Source organism: Enhydra lutris, unplaced genomic scaffold (assembly GCF_002288905.1).
Source record: "Enhydra lutris kenyoni isolate GAN:26980312 unplaced genomic scaffold, ASM228890v2 scaffoldscaffold7, whole genome shotgun sequence".
NCBI classification, from domain to species: domain Eukaryota; kingdom Metazoa; phylum Chordata; class Mammalia; order Carnivora; family Mustelidae; genus Enhydra; species Enhydra lutris.
This window is the reverse complement of record NW_019154091.1, coordinates 1,388,825-1,411,430: the sequence shown is the minus strand read 5'-3', so window position 1 is coordinate 1,411,430 and position 22,606 is coordinate 1,388,825. Positions and strand designations below refer to the sequence as shown.

General features: G+C 39.6%; 1 protein-coding gene across 3 annotated transcripts in view; it reads left to right on the top strand.

The window, feature by feature from the left end:
* Positions 1 to 259: 259 nt before the first annotated feature.
* LOC111142039 (stabilin 2) overlaps positions 260 to 22,606 on the top strand; it is a 167,851-nt gene continuing 145,504 nt past the window's right edge. For all 3 annotated transcript variants that reach the window (XM_022494966.1, XM_022494965.1, XM_022494967.1), the window contains exons 1-3: positions 260 to 432; positions 3,530 to 3,663; positions 6,775 to 6,890. In XM_022494966.1, the coding sequence (XP_022350674.1) occupies positions 355 to 432; positions 3,530 to 3,663; positions 6,775 to 6,890 (328 nt within the window). In that variant the 5' untranslated portion in view covers positions 260 to 354. The remainder of the gene's footprint in view (positions 433 to 3,529; positions 3,664 to 6,774; positions 6,891 to 22,606) is intronic.

The following is a 22,606-nucleotide window of genomic DNA, read 5'->3' as shown; positions in this document are numbered from 1 at the left end:
ACTGGGATAGGCAGAGCAGAAGGAAGCAGGAGCTTGTTCTTGGGAGTTTCATAAGGCACAAAAATTCCAGAACGTGTCTCCACCTCAGCCTCTTCAGGATATCCTGTCATTCAACCAAGACATATATAGAGTTGAGAGTGACCGATTTCATCACAACCCCTGGATTTGCCACTTTTCCTGTCTTGAGGCAGTTCTCACATATCAGCGGCTTCAATTCAGGAAAAAGGGGGGAAAGAGTTTAAAAGCAAAGACTGAAATGAAAGAGAATTCACTGGGAGTTCATCAGACTACAAGAGAATAGCTGAGTACTTCTGACAAGTGCCTGGCATCAAAAGGAGCAAACAGGCTCTCACCATGCTACAAAATCTCGTACTTTTTCTTCTTGGATTGGTTGTACACAATTCCTGCTCCCCGCCTGAAACTACAGACCAGGTAAGATGACACTTGTAAGTTTGTTATTTTTCAGGTTCCTAGTGTGTTCCAAGTTTTTTGCTTCCCTCTGTTGCCATGGGTAAAGAGCACTTTCTGGACTTCATACAATAAAGTGAAAGCCAGTGGAGAATCTGATCCTAATGGTGGCGTGCAATCCCTCTGAAGGCGTGCTCACTCAATTGATTCTATTCTTAAACCACACTTGCTAGGAGCTCTGATTTAATGCTAACGTTCCTCTTGCCACTGCTGATGTTGGTATCCTGGGGGTGGGGGGAGGAGTTGTTTGTTTGTTTTCCTTTGTTTTAATAGTCTTATTGCTGTGTCATTTTGAATATAGGAAATAACAGTGGTTGAAGAGAGATGAATAGAGAGGTGTTCTGGGGAATTCCAGGTGGAGTGATGTCTGCTTGAGAAACACAGTATTCCTAGAAGTACCCAGGGCAGTCATGCCGGCAGCTCCCGTTAAGGACACTGACACGCCAGTGTCTCGAGCAGGCCCACGTGTGCTAATAGAGCATGTCGGGTATCAGAGGTACAGCGAGGTGACCCTCATCAGGGGTATGAGCAAGGCAGTCTGTTGATTCTAAGATGCAGTGCACAAAGCATGATTTCTGCTCTATCCATCATAAAACTTAAACATGACGTTACATGTGTACCAGGCGAATTTTTATCAGTGCCGACTTGATGCCAGTTGGCAGTGCTCGGATGATGCTTTTCACGGAAACACTGGAAGATAGCATCACCGCTCAGTGTTCCATCTCAGAGGTTTGAGAGCGACAATCTGGAACAGTGGCCCTCATTTGTTTAACAAATATTTCTGAGGACCAGTCACCGTGCTCCACAGCCGACTAGATGTTCCAGCTTGAGCAAAATAGACAGTCTCTCTCAAAACTTCACTTTCTCCCCCAATGGTGCTCCACAGCCAGAATAATCATCCTCCTCATCGCCACCACCATCAGCTTCAACAAGTGCCTGCTTTAGTGCGGAAATCAGGCCTCGACTGGTGTTTAAAGCTGAGTTTACTTTTCAGAGGAGACCATAGGAGAGATAAAATGACCCATTTCATTTGAACAAGACAACTTGAAAGCAAGAGATTTCTTGAAAAGAGACACTTAAATCTGGCCTTTTAAGCAAGAAAAGAAAAAGTAATGTCCTTCCATACACTTATCTAAATGGGAAAACCTAATATAAAGAAAATCCTGCTTTTAAAAATCTGAAGGTTCCATGAACCATTAAAGGGAGTTGATTCAAACTCTAGCTAAGGGTGGCTTTTATTATTATTCCATAAAGAAAATTCCAGAGATATTTCGGTTCATAAAGATCACCAAATGAAAGCTGCCCATACAAACAGATTTTTTTTCTATATGCCTCTGTAGAGCGTGCAAGGAGAAGGAATAGCTAATCAGGGAATCTGAAAACCAGTAACCTACAGTGTGACCTTGGCAGGGTCACTGAACCTCCTCTTCCTTTGGTTTTCTCCCCCCTAGAATAGGCATGATGAAACCTGCCCTCCTTATCTTCAGCATGGTCAAGATCAAATAAGATGATGCCCTTGGAAGTATGCGCAACCGTAAATTTCTCTATAAAAATAAGATTTCTTCTTATGCAGCCTTTATCCATTTCAGTAAACTCGGAAGTAATTATAATGTTCTCACCATCCCTACCTAGTGCTGAGCTTGTGCTGTTTGGGGATAAGAATAAGTAAGAAGGAGTTTGGGGATAAGAGTAAGTAAGAAGGAAGAGACATGGTCCCCTCCCACAAGGGGTTTTTAAACGGAAAGCAAAGACAACAATAGGTTTTCCACTGGCCAAACACACGAAGAGTAGAAGTTGAGAAAAGGAAGAGAGGGGTGTATGGTTTTGTGGAAGTGGCATTGTTCCACAGGGCCTTGAAGGATGAAGTCAGGATGATAGCACATTCCTATCAGGAAAAGCAATAAACAAAACACAGAGGTGGGGATGGAGAACCATCACAAGAACTAGCATTTACTGCCTATGACCTTCCAGATCCTGGGCCAGGCAATTTGCATGTGTTATTTCATTTAAAGGTCTCAGGAACCTGGAGAGTGGTGACCAACACCTCCCCGTTGCAGAGGATGGCAAAGGTTAGGGAATTCATTTAAGACTGTACACTTAGCAAGATACAGTGCTTGATTCCAAGCTTAGGTCTTTTAATTCCCAAATTGAGTCTCTCTTCATTGTATGAAGCTGCTTCTTAAACTTGACGGAAAAATGAAGGAGACTGGAAAGAGGGGACCAAATCCCTTCGGGAGGACCAGCATCAACCTCACGGACAATGAGGGATCCTGAAAACAGGGCCAAAGTGGGTCTGCATCCTTCATTTTAGCCTCTGATTCTCTACTGCCTAATGTTGCTAAGCAACAGTTTCTAGGGAGACTTTTGAATTTCCTACAACTCATTCATTCAATCAACAAATATTTACTAAGCACTACTATGTGTCAGACACTGTTCTAGGTGCTTAGGGTATACTCAAGGACAAAACAGAAAAAGATTACTGCCTCCTGGAGCCCAAATTCTAGCTGAACTATAATCAAAAGATTGCAAACATCTTGGGAGCAGAAATTATATGCTTCATGGCATTTAGTACCCAGGCTAGACTATTTCCAGAGAACCAGTGCTGAAAGAATATTCTTGAGACCTGTTGATCTACAACGAATGCACCCTAAATAACCACTTTAAAATTATACTCTATAATATATTTCAGGTTTCCCATTTGCATATGTGTGTGTAATGATGTTACCTTGCTTTGCTGAATGTAATGATGTAACCTTGCCTATCAAGGTGTTGCCTATCAAGGTGTTGCCTATGAAGGTGTTGCCTATCAAGATGTTACCTTACCTATCAAGGGTAGCAAACAGGTACAAGCAGCCTCCTTCCTACCCACAGCCATGGCAGACATTGCTTGTTGATCCCAACACTCTTTCTAAATGCGGTTGAAAGTAACTAGTTTGTCATAACCAATCAACCTTGTTGCCATCCCTGTCATTCCACTGACTTAAGCCAATGGGGAAGAATGACCAACCAAGGCTCTGCTAATGGAACTTGATTATTTTTTTATTTTTTTATGTTTTTGCAGGCAAAAAGATGTGATAAGAAATCTATGCTTACAATTAGAACTGAGTGCCAGTCTTGCTCACTGAACTTGGGAGTTCAATGCCCAGATGGTTACACCAAGGTTACCAATGGCTCCGTGGGTGTTCGAGATTGCAGGTATTCACGGGAAAATAAATGTGCTCCAGTTGTGAAATTTAAGGGATTGTGAATCCAGATTGAAACTTCCCATCTCAAAAGCTACAAAACATTTCCATAATTTTCCCTTATTCTAAGACTACATTCAGTCTACTCACAATTTACAATCTTGAATCTAAAAAATATATTATTGATTCACATTTTAACACAAAGTTGACTATATTGTCTTGCATATAAACATTCTCCCCTCATCTTGCCCATCTTTATTTTGAAAATATGGGTTTTGTTTCATTTGGAGAGCATTCTCGTCAGAACATGGACTAAAATGCCATGGGTCTGACAGGCATCTTACCAACTAGCTATGGATCCCGAAACCGATTAGAACCTGAAGAGGGAAGACAAAGGAATTACAGCTTTGTGCATTTTGTGGGAACATTGCGTTCCTGAAATCCTCTTATGATTCAAAACTTTTAAGCCTCGCAAAGGATGACGAGAATTTTCACTTTCTTGCTAATGGAAGCAACCATACAACTCAAATGTAAACCATGTTTTATTACTCAGTCTACTAATTTAGACATTAGACATCTCTCAATCAGTTCATTCTTAATTCAGGGATGAGGAATTAGTATTATTTTTTATTTTGTACAAAATAAAAACTAAACACTATTTCAAATTCATGTTTGCTTAATGTGATCATGATATATTGTAAAACCAAAGTCATCAGTTTTAACAAAAGGTTCCAAATACTAACTGACCTACAATTAGCAAGCATATGTGACAGTTGACCATTCAGGTACCAAACCAGGCACACATCTGTGACCAGATTCTCTTAAAAAGTATATAGAAAGATGTAGGATTCAAGGTTAATATTATGTGGTGACTTTATTAAGGACTTTCTTATACTGGCTACTTTTTTCATAGCAGGTGGACACTTGGTTATATCCTTCCCACCTTATCATCCCCTTCCAACACACACACACACACACACACACACACACACACACACACATGATAAGATTATTGCACTCATGCTCTCTGTTTTAGAATTGAAGACTTGGATCTGTCATTCATTTATGCTGAAATAAATCCAAGGTTGGTTCTTTTTTTTTTTTTAAAGATTTTATTTATTCATTTGACAGACAGAGATCACAAGTAGGCAGAGAGGCAGGCAGAGAGAGAGGAAGGGAAACAGGCTCCCTGCTGAGCAGAGAACCCAATGCAGCGCTCGATCCCAGGACCCTGAGACCATGACCTGAGCCGAAGGCAGAGGCTTTAACCCACTGAGCCACACAGGCGCCCCCCCCAAGGTTGGTTCTTAAGGGGAAGTTTTGTTCTACCCTTGGCTCCCCCTTTTCCCATCTTTGTGAAGAGATGTCCCTGCCAGTATTCTCAAGCTTCCAGAGGAATTGTCACCTCTGTCTTCAGCTTGACTGTCCATAAAGCCAGTAGCTCAGGGACTAGATTAGAAGTACAACCTTGATTTTTTTTAAAAATAATTAATTAATTAAAATAAATAAAAATAATAAAAAATAAAAAAATAAAAAAGAAGTACAACCTTGAACTCATCATCACACTATTCTTTTTTTTTAATTTTTTAATTTATTTTCAGCGTAACAATATTCATTGTTTTTGCACCACACCCAGTGCTCCATGCAATCTGTGCCCTCTCCAATACCCACCACCTGGTTCCCCCAACCTCCCACAACCCGCCCCTTCAAAACCCTCAGATTGTTTTTCAGAGTCCATAGTCTCTCATGGTTCACCTCCCCTTCCAATTTCCCTTAACTCCCTTCTCCTCTCTAACTCCCCTTGTCCTCCATGCTATTTGTTATGCTCCACAAATAAGTGAAACCATATGATAATTGATTCTCTCTGCTTGACTTATTTCACTCAGCATAATCTCTTCCAGTCCCATCCATGTTGCTACAAAAGTTGGGTATTCATCCTTTCTGATGGAGGCATAATACTCCATAGTGTATATGGACCACATCTTCCTTATCCATTCGTCCGTTGAAGGGCATCTTGGTTCTTCCCACAGTTTGGCGACCATGGCCATTGCTGCTATAAACATTGGGGTACAGATGGCCCTTCTTTTCACTACATCTGTATCTTTGGGGTAAATACCCAGTAGTGCAATTGCAGGGTCATAGGGAAGCTCTATTTTTAATTTCCTGAGGAATCTCCACACTGTTCTCCAAAGTGGCTGCACCAACTTGCATTCCCACCAACAGACCATCACACTATTCTTAACAGTCTAGTTGAAAGAAATGATATTCTGGAGGATTGTCTCTAGATGTACTAAAGCCAAAACCTGGAATAAGTCACCATGCAGAGATTCCCAATGGTATTTAGCCTCCACAGAATTGCTGCTCCAGATCAGTACCTCAGATGGTATACAAACTGTTTTAAGAAATTCATCACTAGGGGCGCCTGGGTGGCTCAGTGGGTTAAAGCCTCTGCCTTCGGCTCAGGTCATGATCTCAGGGTCCTGGGATCGAGCCCTGAATGGGGCTCTCTGCTCAGCAGGGAGCCTGCTTCCCCCCTCTCTCTTTGCCTGCCTCTCTGCCTACTTGTGATCTCTCTCTCTGTGTCAAATAAATAAATAAAATATATAAAAAAAGAAATTCATCACTACATCTCCCTTGAGGACATGGTGGCAAATATTGTCCATTATATTACACCGTCTCTCACAAGTCTACATCTACAGTAACTGAAAAAAAAAAAAAATTTAAATCCAGAGATCCCGTGCATCACAGAACTCATGATCTTTTCTTTCTCACATTGGTGGCAACAAGTGTGAGGTGCTCCTCTAGCATATGCCTAGAACCTAACACTATTTCCGATCTATTAACCTCACTTCTGACATCACTGTAACTATTCTACCTTCATTTGCATTGTGTTCTGATTTTTTCATCCATTTTGTACAATTAAAGGTAAATCATGATTAAGTTTTGTTCTCCCTAAATAAAAAAATGAATTCAATCTTTGTTTGTTTGTTTGTTTGTTTGTTTGTTTGTTTTAATATAGGTAAGTCTAAAGAAAGACCTAAGTAAAAATCCGGGCTAATCCCACTGCCCAGAGTTAACTACATTGTTCTGATAACAGGTTTATGTCTTCTCCTTCCCCTCCAAGGTACATCTTCGAGATCAGGAAGTACTCGCTGTCTCTCCCTGGATGCCGCCACATCTGTAGAAAGGAATATGTCCAGCCTCAGTGCTGTCCAGGCCACTGGGGCCCAGACTGCATGGGTAAGTGGCACAGCACTTTTCTTGGACTTTGATACTTGCTTCTCAATGTCCCATTTCACAGAATATTGAAAGGAAGGAAGTCCGATAAAAGGAGAGTGTCAGCACCTTTTTCTAGAAAGTTCCATTTCAGGCTATATGTAGAAAAGTCTTTCTTGCTCTGTCAGCTTTTATAAACAAATCTGCTTTCCTCCCATTGGAGGTCTCTCTTTAAGAGAATTTCCTTACAAGTCAGAAAAAGGGACAATTGAAAGGATATCCATTTTTATAAAAAAGATAAGGGACCCTAGAGAGGATGTAAGAATGCTGGGATACCACAACCCCAAAAACAATTTTCTTTAAGAAGAAATTTTATTATAGCATCTCAAAGACCTTAGTTACTGTTTGGCAACACAGATAATCATTAAATCTACTAAAACTCTAGTCTTTAGGATGGAATACCAAATTCTATGATGACCAGTTCCACTGTAAGAAAGACAAAGATGTTATAGTTAGATTTCTGTGGTCGAGCACAGCATTTGTCAGCTAAAATTGAACCTCTATCGTGATTAAAGATTAAACATTCGAATAGTGGCTGAGTCCTTACTATGATATGCAAATTATGTGAGATCACTTTTTTCCCTTGGAAAGTAAAGAAGTCAGGCATTTTAATTCATGCATTGTCCACTTGTTTCCTATTTTCTAGATATAATGAAACATATCATTAATAATCCACTTAAAAGGGCACCTGGGTGGCTCAGTGGGTTAAAGCCTCTGCCTTCAGCTCAGGTCATGGTCCCAGGGTCCTGGGATCAAGCCCCGCATTGGGCTCTCTGCTCCGAGCCTGCTTCCTCGTTTCTCTGCCTGCCTCTCTGCCTACTTGTGATCTCTGTCTGTCAAATAAATAAATAAAATCTTAAAAAAAAAAAAAAAAAAGAATCCACTTAAAGGGAGGGGCGCCCGGGTGGATCAGTAGGTTAAGCATCTGACTTAGTTTCAGCTCAGGGTGGTGAGATCGAGCTCTGTGTCAGGCTGCTTGCTCAGTCTGCTTAAGATTCTCTCTCCCTTTGCACCCGTGTCCCAGAATCTCTCTCTGTCTCTCTCAAACAAATAAGGAAAAGTTGTTTTGTTTTGTATTCTAAAGAATCCACTTAAAGGGAGAGATTAGTTCTCTTTTGCTTTTTTTTTTTTTAATTAAAATAACACAGGCAAAGGGCACACAGCCTGTAAAGTTTAGAAAGACATAAAGACAGATAAAACAGTGACTTCTTTCAGTCACACATAGAAAATCCTAAATTGTTTGGCTTATTTCCCTGATTTTTTTTTAAATGGCTTCTAAACAGTCAAAACTTTGTTGTACATACAATGTTGAAACCTGCTGTTGTGTGTTTTTTGAACTAATGATTAAATAAATAATAGCTTCCATTTATTCAACATTGCTAACATACAGTACCAAAGAGATACTTGGCCTATATTATCTGATTCAATTCTTAAAACAAATCTTTGACCTAGACGTTTTTATCTCCATTTTTGCATATGAGGGGTCAGGTATTTAAAGATGATCTCTTACCAATTTCTTTTGGCTTGATAAGTAATAAAGCAAGCTCAAGTTCAGGGATGCCTGTCACCAAAGTCTGCTGTCTTTCTACTCTGTCCCACTGCCAGAGCAGAGCTTATAGAAGAAGAAAGATGCAGCCCTGGGGTGGTTCATTCAGTTGTGCATCTGACTTTCGATTTCAGCTCAGGACAGGATCTCAAGGTCGTGAGCTCGAGCCCTGTGTCAGGCTATGCACTCAGCATGGAGTCTGCTTGAGTTTCTCTCCCTCTGCAACCCCCCCGCTTGTGTGCACTTTCTCTCTCTCTCGCTCAAATGGATAAATAAATTAAATCGAAAAAAAGAAAGGAAGAAAGAGAAAAAGAAAGAAATGGGAAATCCTCCAAATGTGTTTCTAACTTCTCTTTTGATTGGCAAGTCCCTTTACCCCTCCCAGTCAATGCCCGGGTTATGCTCCTTGCACTGGAAAAGTCAAGGTTTGGGTTCACGAAATCCTAACCTTCTCTCTATTGACCTCTCTGTCCTCAGTTTCACCCCAGCATGTGGACACTGTGTGATTCTGAGTTTGTTACAATGGATTCAAGAGATTAACTCACCCTTCCATATTTCAAAAACTTTTTTAGCACCAAATGTGGTCACGATTACAACCAGTTCTTGTAGACATGCTGATATAATTCAAAAACTTTTAGATTTGCTTTTCTCTTTTTAACCCATGGTAACTAACCCAGTGCTGTTAATGATCAGGAGCCTGTAGAGAAGAAAAGGCTTTGTCCAAGATACAGCGACAAAAGTCAGCGCATGCAACATCAGGGATAACAGACCACAGCTCAGAGAGAGAAAGGAGCTAGTCCTGTTCCCATATTTGGGCTTGACTCTAGTCCCAACATTGGGCAAGTTACTTCCTGCCATGCCTCAGCTTCCTTAGATGAGTGTCAGATGGGAGTCCAAAGTCCTACTACTTTACAAGACCATAGCCTAGATTTTAAAACATTCATGTAGATGAAAAATACTTGACAAAGTGACACCAAGAAAGCACTTTAATAATGTTTTAGCAGTGGGTGCCTGGGTGGCTCAGTGGGTTAAGGCCTCTGCCTTCGGCTCAGGTCATGATCCCGGGGTCCTGGGATCAAGTCCCGCATCGGGCTCTCTGCTCGGTGGGGAGCCTGCTTCTCGGTCTCTCTCTGCCTGCCTCTCTGCCTACTTGTGATCTCTGTTTGTCAAATAAATAAATAAAATCTTTTAAAAAAATGTTTTAGCAATAAATGAATGAGGGAATAACAGTCAAAACAGACCTCTGGCAGTGAAAGCCAAATAAAGAGACATTCTCTCTTTGAACCCTTCTTAAATATGGGTAACTCCTAAAACATGAGACGGCAAATAGGATTCAAAACCTTTAGTGGGCTTCATGACATCTCAATGTGCTATGCACGAATGGGGCAAGGCTCCTGTCTGCGATCCAGTGTGCACGATTCCTTGAAGGGTCAAACATTTCCTTCTGCTAGGTCTGGAGGCCAGAGAAACAAAGTATGTGGAAAGCAGGGGCTGGACAGTCTTTCTGCTGTCCTCTTGTTAGAGCAAAAGGACATGTCCCTTTATCTTCGTCTTCCAAACATACTAAATGTCTCCAAAGGCTTCCTTCCTTTACCTCAGGAAGGAGATAAAGGTTCTACTTAGCCGTATATTTCACCTCTCACATTTTGTAGTGATGACAAGTGAGATCTTGCCTATCACTTTACATTTCCGGAAGGATAAGGCCATTTTGGAGCTGCTGACGTGTGTCCATACATCTTTTTGAGGAAGTACAAGCTTTGGAATGGCCTTCTTCCCAAGGCCATTGTGGTATCCAATTCCTTTCCAGTGCATCAACAAATACATTCATACTTAATACCTCTGGGTTACTTTTAAAATTGTTTTAATAATGCCTCATTCCAATTAGAAAATAACTCTGATCAATCCCCCCACACACAATGAAAATCAGAAAACACCCAAAAAGCACAATGAGAAAAAATCGCTCATCATCTTCTAAAATTACGAATAAGGCATGGATCCTCACTTGGGGGAAAAAAAATATGTCATCCTGACATAAGAAAGGTCTTTCTACCCAGATGTAACTTGTTTCTCCCTCATTAAAACTCATAGTGCTTTGTCAGATCAGCACAAAGCAGTCTTTGCTAATTAGCACACAAACATATTTTTTAACATTGAAATGATCACATTTGAACAATCAATATCCTACGTGAGGGGAAATTGATTTTTTTTTTTAATTTGGACATGCCGGTTCTCTTGATTTCACCATGATCATTAACTGATTTGTGCAAACAACTCAAAGTAATGGAAAAAGAATGTGGGCAAAGGGGGGTTATACAGCACCGGGATTGCCACCAAAACAATCTGATTATTTCAAAGGGAAATGGTCTAGATTCTTCTTTTTGAGGTCGATGTCATCAAATTCTGCCCATTTTTTTTTCTTTTTTTTTTTTAATTTTTTATTTCTTTTCAGCGTAACAGTATTCATTGTTTTTGCACCACACCCAGTGCTCCATGCAATCCGTGCCCTCTCCAATACCCACCACCTGGTTCCCCCAACCTCCCACCCCCCGCCCCTTCAAAACCCTCAGATTGTTTTTCAGAGTCCATAGTCTCTCATGGTTCACCTCCCCTTCCAATCTCCCTCAACTCCCTTCTCCTCTCCATCTCCCCTTGTTCGCCCATTTTTTTTTTTTTGATAATGTATTACTTATGTTTCCACATCTCTTTCTTTCCTGTTGTGCATTTCTTGCCGGTCGCTGCACAGGTGGCAAATAACAAACTTCTGTAGGCTTGAAATTGGTCTTGTAGGCATGTTCCTTTTGGCTTTGACTGAGAAACAAAGCTGAGTTCACCTGAGGAACCTAATTCACATCAGCTTCCCAGGGAGACAATTTCATCCAGACCTGTCAGTAGAATACCAGGACATGGTCTCTGCCTAGCACGGTGAGCCAAGCTTCTCAACAACGGTCGTAGCATGAAGTAGGCACTTCTAGAGTTCATTGGGAGATTAACGGAGAGGTCTTTGGCCCCCTTGCTGCCGGGGTTGTTGATTATCTTCCTTTAAAGAAACAGAACAGCTGATGATTTGCTAACGGCTTATAATGGGTAAGCCTCCTGCGTGAGCAAAGTCACAATGCAGGAGACCACCAGGGTAGCAGTTACTAAAGGGAAATGGGATAATGACCTGAAATCTTTTTATCAGCTACTTGAGCCTCACAATGTGTCAGAAATGTGCCCTGATAGCAAATTCTGTAATATCTTTTCGAGCACGGTTGCTGAGAACATCAATTTTACCGTCTTTCTACTTAATGGGGGCCTGAGGTGATAGAAAATGATTTGAGAAACAGGACTAAAACTCCCACTTTTGCCTTAAAAGTTTTACTTAAAAACCGAACAACTTGTTTCATAGATTTTAAACTTAAACCATTCAATCTAGGACATAAAGTAAGGAGTCTTTGTGCCCCCACATCCCTGCTATCTTTTTCTCAAAGATCCTTCCAGTGTTGGCCAACTCCTAAAAAAAACAAGCATTTATGGAGCACTGACTGTATGCTGCTCATAATCACATATCTGATAAGCCCAGTGCCTACCCCCAAGGGGCTCACAGATTAATATAAGAAAGAGACACAAAAGCAGATGAGGAAAAATAATCATACCTGAGAGCCCAGTGGAGGACCTGAGGACTTTTGAGGAGTTTTGCAGCTTGCCCAAAGGCAGCCAGACTAGGAAAGAAGCCTGTCTTGCTGTCTTGCTCCCGGCTCTAACCCACTACTCTCCCCTGCTTCCCCAAATAACAGCTGGTTTTGCCAAGTCAACTGCTGGCAAGGTGGCCTGCCTCTCTCTAGCCTACTTCTAGAAAGCTTGCTTCCACCATCAGCCAGATGCCTGTCACTGCCTAGAGTTGATTCCATGACACGTGAGCTCCCCTTGGTTCTACCCTTTAACTAAGAGACCATGGGGTTTTGCAGTAAGATGGCACACAGACTCTGAAGCCCTATTGGCCTCCTGTCCCAGCATTTACCATGCTCTGGTTCTGGGACCCACTCTGTAGAGTTATCAGATTCAGCAATTACAGGGCACCCAGTTAAATTAACTGCAAATAAACAACAAATATGCATACAGTATTTAGAGCATGCTTGTTCTAAAAAATTATTCATTGTTCTATCTGCAATTGAAATTTAACTGGCATCCTACATTTTATCTGGTAAACCTGTCCTTCGGCCTCAGTTTTCTCATCTACAAAATGGAAATAATGATGCTAATAGGCCTACCTCCAAAGATCGTGCTGAGGATTAAGTGAGCTCATACCTACAGAGTACTTAGGATGTTCCTGAAGGGTGGCAGGTCTTCAGAATATGCTGGTTAGCATTTCTGTCTTTTGTGGTCTAGGGGGTTTGCCTAGGTCTGATTTTATATACTAAGATACAGATCTTGTATGCTCTGGTTTAGTGGTTAAGGACTCAAAATCTTGACCCAAGCCTGATTGCAATGCCCGTTCTAATACTTGCCAACCTTGTGATCTTGGGCAAGTCACTTACCTCTTTGGCCCTCAGTTTTCTTAATCTATAACCTGGGACCAATGATAATGATGATGATGATGATGATGATGATGTCAACAACATTCATGCTTTCCTCAGTTAATGGGAGAGTAAGACCACGCATATAAAGTGCTTAGTAATAGTAAATGCTCCACAAGTTCTATCCATCTGTCATAGAACTGGTAACTAAGTCACAGTGCTGGCCGCCAGAGGAGGACTTTCCTGTATACCTCATTGTTTATGTAGCTCATGGCCCCTTAGGTCTACAATTTTTCTTCCCACGATTGTCTACCCTTCTGTGGACCCCATGGGTCACTCGGATCCATCCAAGCAAAAGCCTGCCCTTCCGGGATATGGGGAAGATAAACCATCAGTCTGCTTGGGCTTCTATGACCAAATACCATAACAACAGACATTTGGTTCTCACAGATGTGGGGGCTAGGAAGTCCAAGATTAAGATGCTACAGATTTGGTTCCTGTTGAGGCTCTTCTCCCTGGCACACAGATGGCCACCTTCCCACTGTGTCCCCATATGGGAGAGAGAGATTCTAGTCCCTCTTTCTCTTCTTAGAAGGGCATTAATCCCATCATCAGTCCCCATTCTTATGATCTCATCTAAACCTAATGAACTCCCCAAAGCCCCACCACCAAATGCCAACCATTTGGGATTTAGGACTTTCACATATGAATTTGGGGAGGCACAGACATTCAGTTCATTAATAGTAAGTATTCACCTTGGCCTTCAGCCCACTAGGTCATAAGCCACTGGAGAGAAGTCTGAGCCAGGACGAAGCACCTGTTAAGAGAAAACCTTCCCTCCCTTGCTGAATGTGTGCTGTTGAGACTCAGGAAGATTCCCAGAAGACAGCAAAGAATACCCAACCAGTAGATGCCTTGACCCTTAGCACAGCCACAGGCAGACACCCAATGACCTCTAAATAAAGCAGACCGCACGTTTCAATGAGAAGTATGTGTTGGGCACCTCTTCAGAAATAAGTCTAAAGCACTGAAGCTCAACTCACCAGCCCCTTACTGCCTATAGCAAGAGGAACAAAGGCCCGATTTCTGTTTAGGCTAAATCTCATTTCACATTCTTGTGAAAATACAAAGAGAAAACAACATCTTTGAAAATAATTGTAGACACTCAATAAATCTTGAATTAATTACTTAATTAAATGAATGTCTCATAAAAACATTCAAACCATGTAAAATAATTTGAAGCTATCAATACAGAGAAGCACAATTCTGAGCCTTTAAAGTCAGATACAGCAGGGTGGAAATCCTTGTCTCCCTGTCTGACGGCCGTGTAACTTTATTAGTGATCCTCTCTCTGCCTCAGTGTCCTCTTAGGTAAAATGGGGATTGTAACACTTCATAGAGTAAAGAGTAATAGTTCCTAGTTGTGAAGATAACACATGTAATGTCCTTGGCATTCCACTCAAGGTTTAGACCAATAAGAAGAAGAACAAGAACAGCAAAAAAAGGAAACAAAAACAAGTCAAGTTGGTCTTTTTAAGGCCAACATCTGGCTCATGGTGTTCAGTAACAGTTTACCAAATGGTGGCCCTGAAGAAATGCTTCCTAAACATTGGTGTTCTGGAACTACACTAAAGTATTTGAATGAAAAGGTTCAGAGACTGAAGGTCAGAAACTGAAAGAATTACCACGTGTTTAAAAATAGCCCTTCCTAATTAGAATCTTTTCCAGTGTTTTCTTTTCCAGTCAGCATAATTATAGAAAAGGACATCTCTGAGGTCTAAAGAGAAGTTGGGTTTCGTTAATTACTGACAAGGACACTGACCACCTTTCCCAAACCTATCAGTAGGGCACATGCTCAGCTAATAAATTGTTCTTATTTATTCTTAACTTATAATTTTCATAGAGTGAAACGCAACATTATCAGTGCGTAGCTGTATGAGTTCTGACAAGCTTTGTGTAACCACCACCACCATTAACTTAGAGAAGATTTATTTCATTCCCCTCAAATTCCCTTTGCTATCATGTCCCCCCTCCCATTTCTGAAGCCCTGGCAATTACTGATCTGTTTTCTGTGCCTATAATTTTACCTTCATGTCACATGATTGGAATGACACAGTGTGTGGTTTTTGAGACTGGTTTCTTCCAATTAGCATAATGCTGGAAGATATGTCTGTGTTGCTATATGTGTCCATAGTTCATTCTTTTCTAATGCTTCATAGCCTGCCATGATGCAGCGGCAGCCAGTCAGTTCATTCGCCAGCTGGAAGATGTTTGGGTTTGTTTCCAGTTTGGTACAACTAAGAATAAAGTCATTATGGACATTCATGCACAAGTTTTTGTGTGTACCTAAATTTGATTTCTTTTTTTTAAAGATTTTATTTATTTATTTGACGGAGAGAGAGATCACAAGTAGGCAGTGAGGCAGGCAGAGCGGGGGGTGGGGGAGCAGGCTCCCTGCTGAGCAGAGAGCCTGATGCAGGGCTCGATTCCAGGAACCTGAGATCATGACCTGAGCCAAAGGCAGAGGCTTAACCCACTGAGCCACCCAGGTACCCCTAATTTTTATTTTTTCATGTGCATATTTGCTCTTCATGTATCTTTCAAGTTGTTGTTTCTGGAGCATTGAGAGTTCTTTAAATGTTTGACGTACAAGTCCTTTATATGATACATGATTTGTAAATATTTCTTTGTGGTCTGTGGCTTGTCTTTTCATTCTTTTAACACTAACTTCAGACGAGCGAATGTTATAAATTTTGGTGAGGTCAAATATATCAATTTTTCTTTCATAGATAGTGTTTTTTGTATCCTATCTAGAAATCTTTCCCTACCCTAATATCACAAAGATTTTCTTTTATTTTTTTCTTCTAGAAGCTCTATAATTTTAGGTATTGTGTTCAAGTCCATCATCCCCTGCAAGTTAATTTTTGTATATGATTTGAGGTATGGATCAAGGTTCATTTTCTGTATGTAGATACCTAGTGATTCCAGCATCATTTCTTGAAAAGACTATCCTCTCCCCATTGGGTTGTGTTTGGACTGTTGTAGAAAATCAATTAACCATCTCTGTGTGGGTTTATTCCCGGACTCCCTATTCTGTTCCAGTAATCTGTATGTATATCCCTTTACCATCAGGATTTCTGTAGCTTCACACTAATTCTTAAAATCCGGCAGCGTACATTCTCCAGCTTGGTTGTTTTCAAAATTATCTTGTTTATTCTAGTTTCTTTGTTTTTCCATGTAAAATTTAGAATCAGTTTGCCAATATCTACCAAAAAGTCCTGCTAGAATTTTAATGGAATTATATTGAATCTATAAGTCAGTTTAGAGAGAACTAACATCTTAAAGTACTAAATCTTTTAACCCATAACCACACTAAATTTCCCCATTTAAGACTTCTTTTATTTTGTTTGTCAGTGTTTTATCAATTTTAACTTACAAATTTTGCACAATTTTCATTATGTTCACACCTAAGTGTTTCATGGGTTTTGGTACCATTTTTAATGGTATATTTTCATTTCAATTACCAGTTCTTTCTTAAGAGTTTGTACAAAAAAATAGAAATACAATTGACTTTTTAAATATTGCTCTTGTATCCTGAGAACTTATTAAATACATGTATTAGGTCTACTAACTTTGGGGGGACTTTTTTGAATTTTCTGTAGGCAATCATGTTGTCTAAGATTAGAGACCATTTTCATTTTTCCTTTCCAATATGAATGTATTTTATATCCTTTTTTCTTACTTTGTTTCACTTCTCATGATGTACTCTCTGTTTCATATATGGTTGGATTCAGTTCGCTACAAATTTGTTTTAGAATTTTCTAATTTATGCATTAGATTTTTTTAAATCTTTTTTTATTAACATATAATGTATTATTTGTTTCAGGGGTACAGGTATCTGAATCATCACCTTACAAAATTATCAGCACCCACCATAACACATACCCTCCCCAATGCCCATACCCAGACACCTTATTCCTCCTCCTCCCTCCAGCAACCCTAAGTTTGTTTCCTGAGATGAAAAGTCTCTTATGGTTTGTCTTCCTCCCTGATCCCATCTTGTTTCATTTTCCCTCCCTTTTCCCCACAACTTCCCACCCGCCTCTCGAATTTCTCTTATCAGAGAGATCATATGATAATTGTCCTTCTCTCACTGACTTATTTTGTTTAGCATAATACCATCTAGTTCCATCCATGTCATTGCAAATGGCAATATTTCATTTTTTAGATGGCTGCATACTATTCCTTTGTGTGTGTGTATCTGTGTGTGTGTGTGTGTGTGTGTGTATTTACATATATATATGTCTACACATATATACACATATATATATACATACGTATGTGTGTATATATATATCCTCTTCTTTATCCTTTCATCTGTTGATGGACACCTACGTTCTTTCCATAGTTTGGCTATTGTGGACATTGCTGCTATAAATATTCGGGTACATGTGCCCCTTCAGATCACTACATTTGTATCTTTAAGATTAATACCCAGTAGTGCGATTGTGGGGTCATAGGGTAACCCTATTTTCAACTTTTTGAGGAACCTCCATACTGTTTTCCAGAGTGGCTGCACCAGCTTACATTCCCAACAGTGTAGGAGGGTTCTCCTTTCTCTGCATCCTCACCAACATCTGTCATTTGCTGACTTGTTCATTTTAGCCATTCTGACTGGTGTGAGGTGGGATCTCACTGTGGTTTTGATTTGTATTTCCCTGATGCCAAGTGATGTTGAGCACATTTTCATATATCTGTTGGCCACTTGGATGTATTCTTTGCAGAAATTTCTGTTCATGTCTTCTGCCCATTTCTTGACTGGATTATTTGTTCTTTGGGTGTTGAGTTTGATAAGTTCTTTGTAGATTTTGGATACTAGCCCTTTATCTGATAGGTCATTTGCAACTATCTTCTCCCATTATGTTAGTTGTTTTTTGGTTTTGCTGACTGTTTCCTTTGCTGTGCAAAAGCTTTTGATCTTAATGATGTCCCAATAGTTCATTTTTGCCCTTGCTTCCTTTGCCTTTGGTGATGTTCCTAGGAAGAAGTTGCAGCGGCTGAAGTCAAAGAAGTTGCTGCCTGTGTTCTTCTCAAGGATTTTGATGCATTCCTGTCTCACATTAAGGTCATTCATCCATTTGGAGTCAATTTTTGTGTGTAGTATAAGGAAATGGTCCAGTTTCATTCTTCTGCATGTGGCTGTCCAATTTTCCCAACACCATTTGTTGAAGAAACTGTCTTTTTTCCATTAGACATTCTTTCCTGCTTTGTTGAAGATTAGTTGACCATAGAGTTGAGGGTCCATTTCTGGGCTCTCAATTCTGTTCCATTGATCTATGTGTCTGTTTTTGTGCCAGTACCATACTGTCTTATTGATTACAGCTTTGTAATAGAGCTTGAAGTCTGGAATTGTGATGTTACCAACTTTGGTTTTCTTTTTCAACATTCTTCTGGATAATCATGGTCTTTTCTGGTTCCATATAAATTTTAAGATAATTTGTTCCGTTTCTCTGAAAAAAGTTGATGGTATTTTGATAGAGATTGTATTAAATGTGTAGATTGCTCAAGGTAACATAGACATTTTCACAATAATTGTTCTTCCAATCCATGAGCATGGAACCTTTTTTCCATTTCTTTGTGTCTTCCTCAATTTCTTTCATGAGTGTGCTATAGTTTTCTGAGTACAGATTCTTTGCCTATTTGGTTAGGTTTATTCTTAGGTATCTTATGGTTTTGGGTGCAGTTGTAAATGGGACCAACTCCTTAATTTCTCTTTCTTCTGCCTTGCTGTTGGTGTATAGAAATACAACTGATTTCTGTGCAATGATTTTATATCCTGACACTTTCCTGAATTCCTGGATGAGTTCTAGCAGTTTCGGAGTGGTGTCTTCTGAGTTTTCCACATGAAGTATCATACCACCTGCAAAGAGTGAGAGTTTGACTTCTTCTTTGCTGATTCGGATACCTTTTATTTCTTTTTGTTCTCTGATTGCTGAGGCTAGGACTTCTAGTACTATGTTGAATAGCAGTGGTGATAGTGGACATCTGTGCCATGTTTCTGACCTTAGGAGAAAAGCTCTCTGTACTTCCCCATTGAGAATGATATTCACTGTGAGTTTTTCATAGATGGCTTTTACAATATTGAAGGATGTTCCCTCTATCCCTACACTGTGAAGAGTTTTGATCAAGAAAGGATGCCACACTTTGTCAAATGCTTTTTCAGCATCTATTGAGAGTATCCTATGGTTCTTGTTCTTTCTTTTAGTAATGTATTGTATCACATTGATTGATTTGTGGATGTTGAAACAACCTTGCAGCCCAGGAATAAATCCCACTAGGTCATGGTAAATAATCCTTTTCATGTACTGTTGGATCCTATTGGCTAGTGTTTTGGTGAGAAATTTTACATCCATATTCATGAAGGATATTGTTCTATAATTCTCCTTTTTGATGGGGTCTTTGTCTGGTTTGGGGATCAAGGTAATGTGGGCCTCATAAAATGAGTTTGTAAGTTTTCCTTCCATTTCTATCTTTGGGAACAGTTTCAGGAGAATAGGTATTAATTCTTCTTGAAATGTTTGGTAGAATTCCCCTGGGAAGCCATCTGGCCCTGGGCTCTTGTTTCTTGGGAGATTTTTGATGACTGCTTCAATCTCCTTACAGGTGATGGGTCTGTTCAGGCTTTCTATTTCTTCCTGGCTCATTTTTGTAGTTTATATGTCTCTAGGAATGCATCCATTTCTTCCAGATTATCAACTTTCCTAGCATATCAAAGTTGCTCATAATATGTCTGACCAGGGGTTTATCAATCTTATTAATTCTTTCAATGAGCCATATCCTGGTTTTGTTGATCTCCTCTACTGTTATTTTGGTCTCTAGTTCATTGATTTCTGCTCTGATCTTTATTATTTCTCTTCTCCTGCTGGGTTTAGGCTTTCCTTGCTGTTCTTTCTCCAGCTCCTTTTGGTAGGGTTAGGTTGTGTATTTGAGGTCTTTCTTGATTCATGAGAAAGGCTTGTATTGTTATATACTTTCTTCTCAGGACGGCCTTTGCTGCATCCCAAAGATTTTGAACAGTTGTGTTTTCTTTTTCATTTGTTTCCATGAATTCTTTAATTCTTCTTTAATTTTCTGGTTGACCCATTCATTCTTTAGTAGGATGCTCGTTAGCCTCTACATATTTGAGTTCTTTCCAACTTTCCTCTTGTGATTGAGTTCAATTTTCAAAGCACTGTGATCTGAAAATGGGTCACAATGATCCCAATTTTTGGTACTGGCTGAGAGCTGATTTGTGACTCAGGATGTGATCTATTCTGGAGAATGTTCAATGGGCACTAGAGAAGAATGTGTATTCTGTTGCTTTGGGATGGAAAGTTCTGAATATATCTGTGAGGTCCATCTGGTCCAGTGTGTCATTTAAAGCCTTTATTTCCTTGTTGATCTTTTGCTTAGACGATCTGCCCATTTCAATGAAGGGGGTTGTTAAAGTCCCCTACTATTCTTGTATTATTGTTGATGTGTTTCTTTGATTTTGTTATTAATTGGTCTTTATAGTTGGCTTCTCCCATGTTAGGGGCATAGATATTTAAAACTGTTAGATCTTCTTGTTGGACAAACGTTTTAAGTATGATATAGTGTCCTTCTTCATCTCTTATTATAGCCTTTGGCTTACAATCTAATTTGTCTGAGATAAGGTTTGCCACCCCAGCTTTGTTTTGATGTCCATTAGCATAGTAAATTGTTTTCTACCAGCTCGCTTTAAATCTGGAGGTGTCTTTGGATCTAAAATGAGTTTCTTGCAGGCATCATATCTATGGGCCTTGTTTTTTTATCCATCCTGATACCCTGTGTCTTTTGATTGGGTCATTTAGCCCATTTACATTCAGCATAACTACTGGAAGGTATGTATTTAGTGCCATTATATTGCCTGTACAGTGACTGTTACTGTATATTGTCTCTGTTCCTTTCTGGTCTGTTACTTTTAGGCTTCTCTTTGCTGGTTTGTTGTTTGCAAGTTCTTTTAGTTTTTGTTTGTCCTGGAAGATTTTTATCTCTACTTCTATTTTCAATGACAGTCTAGCTGGATATAGTATTCTTGGCTGCATATTTTTCTCATTTAGTGTTCTGACTATATCATGCCAGTCCTTTCTGGCCTGCGAGGTCTCTGTGAATAGGTATGCTGCCAATCTAATATTTGTACCTTTGTAGGTTACAGATCCCTTGTCCTAAGCTGCTTTCAGGGTTCTCTCTTTGTCATTGAGACTTGTAGTTTTACTATTATATGACAGGGTGTTGACCAATTTTTATTGATTTTGAGAAGGGGGTCTCTGTGTCTCCTGGATTTTGATACTTGTTCCCTTCCGCATATTAGGGGATTTCTCTGCTCTAATTTGCTCCAATATACCTTCTGCCCCTCTTTCTCTTTCTTATTCTTCTGGGATCCCAGTGATTCTAATATTGTTTCATCTTATGGTATTACTTATCTCTCAAATTCTCTTCTCATGGTCCAGTAGTTATCTCTCCTTTTCTCAGCTTCCTTATTCTCCATCATTTGGTCTTCTATATCACTAATTCTCTCTTCTGCCTCATTTATCCTAACAGTAAGAGACTCCATTTTTTATTTCACCTTATTAATAGCTTTTTTTATTTCAACTTGGTTAGATTTTAGTTCTTTTATTTCTTCAGAAAGGGAGTTTATTTCTCCAGAAAGGGATTCTCTAGTATCTTCTGTGCTTTTTTCAAAACTACTAGCATCTTTATAATCATCCTTCTGAACTCTAGCTCTGATATCTAATGTTGGTATTGATTAGATCCCCAGCAGTCAGTACTGCCTCTTGTTCTTTTTTTCTTTTTTCTTTCTTTTTTTTTTTTTGAGGTGATTTTTCCACCTTGTCATTTTGTCCAGAGAAGAATAGATGAATGAAAGGACAAAATGTTAAAGGGTAGCAATGACCCCAGAAAAATATACAGTAACCAAATCAGAAAAGACCGAAAACCAGTGGGAGAAGAAACAAGAAAAAAAAAAAAAATATATATATATATGTATATATACATATATATATATATATATTAGACTGGTGAATAGAACAGAGTCACCCACTTGTTTTGCAGTGTATTTTGGTTTCTTAGAAGAAACAGCCTCCCAAAAATTTAAAGAAAGAAAAACTTTTTTATATATACAAACAAGGGTAAATGCAATGATGGGATGGAATATGACTGTAAAGATGAAAATTTAAAAAGATTTTTAAAAAGGAATTGAAAATGTTCCTGAAAGTTGAGGCGGAGAACTTTCACAGATTATTCTCTATCCTCCTGCTGATATGTGGACTTCATGGCACCTAGGAAGTCATCTCGAACCACAGCCTGATGTTGTAAATGGTAGAACAATAAAATACAAGGATTCTGGGTCTAATAATTACAGAGTTACCAGACAAGCTCTGAAATGTTTATCTCTAGAGTTCATTTATATCTGAGAGCAATACATTTGAAGCTGATGTTATATGAGCATCTTTATCACTTGTAGCTGAAACTCGTCTTTTCTAACACCATGCCTAAACTGAGAGGATTGTTGAATGAGTAATCCTCCCAAGTATGAGGGAACAAGACTCTTATTTCAGTTGAAATTTAAGTCTCTGGTT